The sequence below is a fragment of the Microtus ochrogaster genome, assembly GCF_000317375.1.
Source record: "Microtus ochrogaster isolate Prairie Vole_2 chromosome 14 unlocalized genomic scaffold, MicOch1.0 chr14_random_2, whole genome shotgun sequence".
Lineage (NCBI taxonomy): Eukaryota > Metazoa > Chordata > Mammalia > Rodentia > Cricetidae > Microtus > Microtus ochrogaster.
This window is the reverse complement of record NW_004949097.1, coordinates 15964368-15973927: the sequence shown is the minus strand read 5'-3', so window position 1 is coordinate 15973927 and position 9560 is coordinate 15964368. Positions and strand designations below refer to the sequence as shown.

Below are 9560 nucleotides of genomic sequence, written 5' to 3'. Positions count from 1 at the left end.
CTCCCTCTCTCTCTCTCTCTCCATGGATGAGCATGCAAACCCCTATTTACTGCGCTAGTGCTATGCCTCCCTGCCAACCAACATGCTCCCCAACATGAAGATCATGGACCAACATTCTGAAACTATGAACAAGTCGCCAACTAAATGCTTCCTTCTATGAAGCCAGGTGCAAGTGTTTCAATGATAACAAATTCCATGAATCAGTTCCAAAATAAAATAGGGAAGATTAGAAAAGTAAATTGAGTTGAGAGGGCAATGTGTATGGGCCAGGTGTTGATATAAGAGATATTTCTTACTTTAGGAAAAATAATGGTGAGAGAAAAAGTACAAATGATCAAACAGTGCAATATCATGGCCAGAACTGAATGCACAGAGCTGAAATGGACAGGAAGAAAATTAGAATACAGTTGAGAACAAATCCAAGACGTCTGGGTGAAAGTAAATGCAAATAAGTGAGATTTTTCATATTTTGGAAAAAGTGGAATGAATTTGAAAAAGAAAGTTTAGGCAGACAAATAAGCAAACTGGATAGCTCTAAAAACAGCAGGTCAGAAATTTAATGCTGGTAAATATTTTGAAATTTTTCAATCACCTGGATTTTATAAAGTAATTAGATCCCAGGAAGAAAAAATACCAATAGTCATTCTTTCATTAAGACACTTGCTAAAATGTTCATGTTTTCTTCTCTCTTCTCCCTGTCTCCTATGAGATGCTGTACTAGATCTGAAGTGCCTATTAAGATCCCAGTTGTCTACCTCAAAACTAAACTGCCAGAGAACAAATAAGGGGTAATGTACTAATGCCCAACTGCCTGAATCATCCTGGCTTCACACCAAGATCCAGAGTGAGCAGAATGTGGTCACACTGCAGAACTGGCTTCTCCAGCTGTGGAAAACAGCCAGGCATTATGCTGATGCACATACTCCTATCACCAGCCGAAGAGATAAAGAAGCAAAGTCGCCAATAATTCACCTACAAAACCATCCATCTAGTCCCTTGATGTCAACACACAGGGCTACTATGGGGTCATCCAACAAATCCCCCCAGTTTCTTCCATACACAACTGCACTTCTTTCCTCTCTCACTACCATCCAAACTATCAGGACAGAATTTAAGCCACCTTATCAGTCTTTCCTAATTAGTACTATATTCTTTACACTTGATTTCAGAAAAACAAAGAACAAAACAAAATCCTACAAGATAGAATCATATATTCAAAGACATTTAAAATAAATATAAAAGAATATTTACCAAAGGAGCAAGACAATAAGAAGGAAGAACACGTAAAAGAAAATGTACTACATTGTTAAGCTAGTATACTTTTTATTGCTGTGATAAACACCATAACCAAAAGCAATTTGGGGAAGAAATGGCTTACTTGGCTTAAAACCTACAATTCATCATCCAAGGAAGCCAAGGAGAACACTGGGAGACAGTAACTGAAGCAGAGACCATGGAGGAATGCTGCTTACTGGTTTGCTCAGCCTCCTTTCCTATACAGACCAGGGCCACCTATCCAGGAGGGATAACCACCAATAGTGAGCTGGGCCCCTCCCACATCAATCACCAATCAAAAAGAAAACAAAATGTCCCACAAATATGCCCAGAGGGTAATCTGATGGAGCAATTCCTCAACTAAGGCTCCCTCTTTGTAAAGGTGACCTCAAGTCAAGTTGACAAGAAGGAGCCAACAAAGTCGTATTTGCTTTTATCTAAACCATTGCCATTGCAGCTCTTTAAAAAAAATCAAACTTTTATGATCAAAAAGGAAAAAGTACATTAACAGTACTAATGCACCTGGGGACAGGTTGTGTTCCCAGCATTTTGGAGATAGAGAGAAGAGGATAAAATATACAAAGCCAGCTTCAGATACATAGGTCTAACCCACCTTAGGTTACATGAGACTTTGTATCAAAAACAACGCATTGATGAATTCCAAGAATCAGTCAGTGGTGATCAGTTTTGTTGTTCCTACCCCTCAAAGCCCTAAGAGGGCAATGAGGAGTCGTTTTCAGTTAAGATGATGGTTTCACTAAGCCTGGTCAGATTTTTTGCCCATATGTCTTATTTAAATTTCTTCTAATTCAAAATGTATATAACTAGCAAAACACTATTAAATTGTCCGTGTATTCCATATCCTAGATATTAGATTTAAATTAAATGACAACCAAATACACAACCCATTCAGTTGAGTGTTGAATAACTAAATTTGTTACACAGCTAATACCCACTCACAAAATAACTTGAATTAATAAAACTCATGAAATGTGGGTTGAAACTCGACCCTCTAAAACTGCATTCCCCACGGTCCCTTGCTTTGTAAATGGAACCAACTTCCATTCATCCTTAATATTCTCTGCTCTCTTGCTAAAGTCAACATTGCATTCCTCCTACCTCCTAAATAGCTCTTAGTTGTGTGTCAGGTCCAAAGGAAACTGCAATTACCCCAACTCCAAACAGCAGACCAAATAAATAGAAATGAACTCAATCTGAATTACAGGAGGATTTCTGGGTTAGATAAAAGCCAACATCCCTCAGGAGATTGTGAAACCCATTCAGTCTACCAAAAGGAGTCATTTTCTTTACCTCTGGCAAAAGGGACATATGGCACCTGTCACCATAATCAAGGTCCATGCTGACCTCTAGGCTCCCTCAGTCCCTACTCACAAGTACTGACTACGTATTTCAAATGTCCTCACACCAGTCTCCTGATCTCTTCCTGCTCCCAGGTACTCACTCTTCTTATGACCCAGCTATTGTTACTGCCAATCTCACTATGCTGTCTGGATCCTCTATGCCCTGCTGCGCGCGCTCGCGCGCGCTCTCTCGCCCTCTCTCTCTCTCTCTCTCTCTCTCTCTCTCTCTCTCTCTCTCTCTCTCTCTCTCTCTCATCTCAGATAGTCCTGGCCATGTCCAGTCTGCTTGACTCTTCCAGATGGTTCTACCGTCCTCTCTTTCATACCTACAATAAAGCCTTCTCAATACCACGGAGCAGTCATGTCAGTTTATAAAGTGAATCCCTCTACCACTGTCTGCCTCACTGTACTGTCTCAATACACCTTCTATAACTACTACAACAACCCTCTAAATTGCATGCGTGCCTCTAGCCCATACATTTTACCTTCCAAGAAAGTAGGTTTCTTTCTAAACTAGTTTTGTAGACTTCTAAAGGCCCTTAATCTGTCTAAGATCCAATGTGAGTAGTATCTGTCTTGTACACTACAAGCATTGTTAAAGAATTAGAAACAAGATATGCAATGCATTTAACCTTAAACAGAGCGTTATACAGATCAATGCTTTATTTTTTCTATTATTTTCTATTTGTAAAAATTAGCAAGGAGCTTCTAAATTACTGTGGAGATTAAATGAGATAAGGTGTAAGCATACATTATTAAATACTATTTTGTTTACTTTGAATGGCTCCCCATTCCTATGACATGTTGTGGCTACTGACTTTTCCCTGTTGTATCTTCTAAACATGACTTCACGTATCTTCTCCTTTAACATAATCAACTGGTTTTGTGTTGGGGGGGGCTGATTTGTTTTGTTATGTTTCTGAGTCAGGGTCTCTCTATGTAGCCCTGGCTGTTCTGGAACTTGCTATGTAGGCCAGACTGACCTCAAACTCACAGAGATCCATCTGTCTCTGCCTCCAAAACGCCAGCCAAATCATAAACTGCTCTAATAGCAAGGTTCTCTATCCTTTAACATCCCATCTGCTTCAAAATCACAACTTCATGTGCGAGAAAGACTTTTATCACATATTTCAGCACTCAAGCAATTACTATATTCTCTAACTTGAAATACAGCATGTATTTAAGGTATATTAGGGTTAAAAAAACATAATCAAGAAATTTGGAGGTGAAAGTCTTCAAAACTATGATTGTATACATGTTTATAAAACATGATAATAAAATATAAAATCTTGTCTAAATGAAGTTTGAGAAATTAGCTTTTCCAAAGATGAAATCTTGAGTTGAAATAAAAAGAGTTGCTGCATATTTGAGCAACTGTGTCAAAAAAGAGATGTAATTGAAAGTGATTGCTTTTTAGGCTACTTGTAAGTAATTTCTAGAATGTACATTTATATTAGTAGAGTTTTTTTTTCTTTTCTGTGTGTGCATGTGTGTGTTGCTTCCTTGCATTATCGTCACACCAGCACCTAGCCTGGAAAGGAAGATAGTCTGCAAAAACTGAGCCCCTTTGCTCAACCAAAATTTACTACTGCCCCACTTGGACTTAATACTGTACTTTTCTGTTGACATTCCCACCCCAGGTACTTTTCAATGAACCATATTTGTTTAAAGATTCCAGAAATAAGTCAAAGATGTTTTTAATGCTTGGCTTTCCAAAGTCATAATGCATTAATATTATTTTATTTATCTATTTATTCATTATGTGTGTGTACATATGTACATGTGTGTAGAGATCAGAGGACAACTTGCAGGAAAGGATTGTCTGCTTCCACCTTGTGGGTCCTCAGGGTTGGTGAACATGCCTTTATCCACTAAGCCATTTTAACAGTACAGCAATATTGTTTGCTATTTTTTACTGATAATGAACAAAAATTCCTTTTGAATAATCAGTGCACTCAAAAAAATTATTACATCGTGTGTGTGTGTGTGTGTGTGTGTGTGTGTGTGTGTGTGTGTGTGTTTAGCATTCATGTGGAGATAAGAAGACAGCTTGCAAGAGTGGGCTCTCTTCCTCTACCATGTAGAAGCAGAGTGAAGGGAGAGTAATCAAACAAAAGCCCTTCCCTTCTGAGCCATCTTGCTCCTTCCCCAGAGAGAATGTTTTAAAACAATCGTTTCCAGGGTTGAGAAACAGCTTAGTTGGTAAAATACCTACTGTATAAGCATTGGGACCTAAATCTGATGCTTTAAAAACCCTAGCATGAGCCAGGCCATGGTGGTGCCTTTAATCCCAGCGGGAGGGAGGTAGAGGTAGGCAGAGCTTGGTGAGTCCGAGGCCAGCCTGGTCTACAAGAGCTAGCTCCAGCTGACTCCAAAGCTACAGGGAAAGCCTGTCTCAGGAAGAAAAAAAAAAAAAAACCCTAGCTTGGAAAGAATCAAGACCACGATGGAGATACCCACTGAAACAGCTTACCTGAGCTAATGGGAGCTCACCTACTCCAGCCTAACAGTGGGGGAAAGGAGAGGGGGAAGGTGAAGGGCAAGGACCAGCATAGGACCAAACTAGGCCCTCTGAATGTGGTGACTGTTGTATGGCTGGGGCAGACTGTGGGGCCACTGACAGAGACAGGATTTATCCCTACTGCTTGTACTTGCTTTTTGGAACCCATTCTCCTAGTTATAGTAGGTGAGGGCCTTGGTCCTGCCTCAAAGCAATGTGCTAGACTTTGTAGACTCGCCATGGGAATCCTTACCCTCTCTGAGGAGTGAATGGGGGAGGTTGAGTGGGGGATAGAGGGAGTGGGAGGAATGGAGGGAGTGAAAACTGAGATTGGTAAGAAAAATAAGAAAAAATAAAAAATAATAATAATTGATCAATTAATTAAAAGAGGAACACCTAACACTTGTAACCTCAGCAGTGGGGAGGCAAATATAGGTGGTTCCCTAGGGTTCACTGACCAGCCAACCTAGCATACTTGGTGAGTTTCAGGCCAATGAGAGATACTGTCTCAAAAAACAAGTTGTCTAAGGAGTAATATTTGGATGTCCTCTGACCTACACACACACACCCACTAAAAGGCTCCTATATGACATCATCATCAGAATATCTTGGTTTGCACAATTATTTTTGTTTGTTTTTGTATTTGTATTTAAGACTGACTTGGTTCATTTAAGTAATGCTCTCAACTAAAAACATATTTAAACGATAAAAACAAGTCTTATTATCAATTAATAACCATTATTTTACTATCTCAAATATAGTTTTGTATAGCTATAATCCTGCTTACTAAGAATCTTCATTGTTTTCTTTATACCAAATGTTAATCAAAATACAATGAAAATGAGTGTCATTTGATAAATTTATAATTTTATTCCTTAAAATTTTATTTTAATACAGTTGGTATTTGTATTACTGTATGCTAAGAAATTTCTTTAATCTTATAAAACATTTTCCCTTTTTTCTCTTTACTGTCAATGAGACTAATATAGGTGGTCACTTCTTACACTCTTCAATTTTCTCAGTCTTTATCTGACACTAAGCAATACTGACTTCCAAACACTTGGTAAACGTGTGACTTCTAATACAAATTGATTTTTATAAAATATTTATTCTTATACCTATATGCTAAGTTCTATTTTAAAGACTTAATTATATTAAATTAAATAAGCAAGGCACAGAAGAACAAATATTTCGTTATCTCATTCATATAAGGAATCAGAGAAGTAAATGATAGTTATCAGAGGCGTTGATTGCTTAAAAGAAAGATGTTGGTGAAAAGATGCATTTTTACAGTTAGACAGGAGGAATGAGTTTAAGAAATTCACTGTGCAGCATGATGACTATATTGCCAATATATTCACTTTTTAAAAATATAGAATGGGTGTTGGGTTATCACAAAAAACAATAATTACATGAAGTAATATATTAGCTCGATTAAGTCATAACATGTATACCGCAAAACACAATATTATATGTAATAAATACATGCAATTTTATCTATCATCTTCAAATGAATAAACAAATTTATTCCCTTAAGAATTCTTTGTCTACTATAGACAAAAGACAACCATATTAAGGTATACTATGTTGAGTACATACAACACAGAAATAGCCTTAAAAGTGTTTTTTAACTAAAGAAGAAAGGCCTATTAACAACCATATTTTAAATCATCACGTACGTCCACCTCTTCTACCAAGAAAGTGATGACTTAACATTTGTTTACATTTCTCCACCTTGGCAAAGTGCAGTTGATAAATAAGACATTATGGAAACATCTCTGAGAATTACAATAATCATCTGTTTCCTGACTTCCCAAGGTTTAGTACCACTATATTTATACATGTAAGTCTAAGACATAATTTAATTTAGAAAATATAAGTAAATACAGATACCATTTAAACCAAATATAAATATGGCAAGAAAAGCATGAACTAGAATTTATAGCCTGATATACAAAAATTATATTTTCATCTATGATTTTTCAACCATATCTATTTACATCTTTTTTGGTGTCTAAGCAGCTGAATAAAATAGCATAATTTAAGGTATAAATCTGTATTATTTATGAATTAGAAGACAAATTGATTAGAATATCAACTCATGTATTTTAATTGTAACAACACAAAACAGGACCTTCTCTTTCCCTAAAATAAACAAATTATATGAAAAGTATTTCTGTGTCTGTATTATGATATAACTAACATTAAAAATGTTAGTATGCACCTAAAAATAAAGAATTGTCACACAGGTAAGCAGTGTATATGTGCATTAACATTTATATTTTATTACTTGCTACTCCCAGTGCCTTAAATAATACGGATAATCCTTTTGAGTGCTTGGTTGGACATAAATACATATTCACTATTTTCTTTCAGTACATTAGTATTTAAAAGAAGAAAAACATAAAAATAGAAAAATGTTATTCACAGAACATTGGTGGTATTCTGAATTTTATAAATTCAGCCATTTCAACTTGAAAGGCCATATTTGACAGAAAAGGCACGGATATTCATGTATTTTACATATACCCTTCTTTCACACCATTTGGAGGTGAGTTTAATTTTTCTGTCTCGATATACCTTCCATAAAACGTAAGCATAGCTCAGCCTGGCTCAGAGGTGAAATTAAGGGCAGCAAAACCACCTCGCAAAGTTGTTTTGCTCCTACAGGCCCAGGATAAATAAGAACTAAAGCCAGCATCATGCTGGGGTGGTGAGTCCTAATAACTAGACCTTATTTCACCAAGAAGCAGTTACTCAGCAGACAGCTGAGGTACCAAATTCTACAGTCCTGAAATTGTAGGTTCTCAGACACAAAACTCCTCGTCAGTTGGATGGAATACGCAACGGTCATTGATAACTGGGTTTGAAATAACAGCAGTTTTAGAAGTTTGATTTACACATTTCAACCCAGTTCAGTGTTAACTGCCAGCGCTGATACTTGAAGACTCTTGTGACTCTCCCTACCCCCACCCCCCACAAGCTAAGGATTTTCCCATTCCAGCTTATGCATTCATTTCTTGGGCAATTTTTCTATTGATGAAAACAATAGACTCTTTCAATATTCTTTTATCAACAAAGGGCTCTAAGATGAAGTCCTTCTGGCCATATCCCTTCTGACTCCTCTACGATAATGCTTGGCGCTGAGAAATGTCAGACCGGGAGAGGGGGGTAGGAGACAGACAGACAGCTCACCTCTTTGAGCTGCTCCAGCTCTTGTTTGAGGCCGTCATACTCGGCCTCCAGCTCGTCATACTGTTGCTTGAGAGTCAGTTTCTCCTCCAGCACCACCAGTCCATACTCAGCAGCCTGGATCTTCTCGTGGGTGGTCTCTGAGAGCTCCTTGGTCAGCCTCTCTATTTCAGTCTTATAGTGGTCTACCGTTTGCAGCACCTCTTCTGCGGCCATAGCGGGGTGGCGGAGACAGATGTGAAGCAGAAGGGGGTTAGGAAAGCAAATGGGAATGGAGGTGAAGATGCAAAGTGCCTGATGAATAGGCAGAGTGCCCCGAGGCCCGGCCGGCAGCGGCTGCTACACGGCCGGAAGCGCTGAGGAGGAATACACCATGAAGACAGACTGCAGAGTGATGACCGCAGCGAGGATCCTCGGGGCCACGCGCCCGGGCAGTCAGCAGCCAAGCTGCATCGTCAGGCTCTGGCTCTGCGGCCTCAGAGGCGCGTGGCCGCCATGTCTCGGGCCTCGACACTGCGGTCCACCGCCCAATGCTCCGCGGGAGGCTGAGCTCCACCTGCTCACTGGGCCCTGCCGCAACCAGTGCACACGGATGCGGACTCTAGCTGGCCGGCTCCCTCCCCGGCCACGCAGGAGGCGGGGAGGTAGGGAAGGGGAGGAGCAAATCCAAAGCCCGTGTGCGTCTCGCAGAGAGGACCGCTGAGGAGATGTGAGGGAAGAGGAACCCAGAACTAGCTGAGGAAGGATGGGAGACTAAGGACGGATGAGGGCAGAGGAGAGGGAAACCGGCTGAGGAGAAAGGGGTGGCTTGAGGAGAAGTAGAGGCTGAGGAGGTGAAGGAGGTGCACTAGGGAGTGGGGGCACAGCTGAGGAAAGGTGCTAGGCTGCGGAAGGCAGGGCAGCTGAAGAGGGACCAGTTGGGAAGGGTGGAGCCTGAGAGAGCAGAGCACTGAGAAAGCCTGCATCAGGCTGACTTTGCTGGGGTAGGAATTCGGAGTTCCCCCGGAGTGCAGTGGGCCCAAAGAAACAAACAGAGCTTGTGCCGTGGGCTCTCAATACCTAAAGGGACGTGCTTTTCCGAAGCTTGATAGATTTATTTTAGGAGCCCTTCCTCCTTTGTCTCTTTCTAATTTGGTCTAATCAACCTAACACTCTGCCAAAGAACTTTACTGCCCTCTCACCTCAGTACAAACATCACTAAGGACTGCTTAACCCAGCCCAAGCTTCTGTGC

At 39.9% G+C, this 9560-nt stretch overlaps 1 protein-coding gene across 7 annotated transcripts in view; it reads right to left on the bottom strand.

Annotated features, from left to right (window-relative positions):
- Bicd1 (BICD cargo adaptor 1) overlaps positions 1-9151 on the bottom strand; it is a 152037-nt gene extending 142886 nt beyond the window's left edge. For 4 of the 7 annotated variants that reach the window (XR_003378456.1, XM_026787896.1, XM_026787897.1 and 1 more), the window contains exon 1: positions 8332-9149. Coding sequence is in view for 6 of the 7 variants with exons in the window: in XM_026787896.1 (XP_026643697.1) it covers positions 8332-8544 (213 nt within the window). In the remaining variant the exon portion in view is untranslated. Of the gene's footprint in view, positions 1-8331 lie in introns of all 7 variants that reach the window. The other 3 variants (XM_005364633.3, XM_026787894.1, XM_026787895.1) reach the window with 2 other exon arrangements.
- Between the last annotated feature and the right edge of the window lie 409 nt (positions 9152-9560).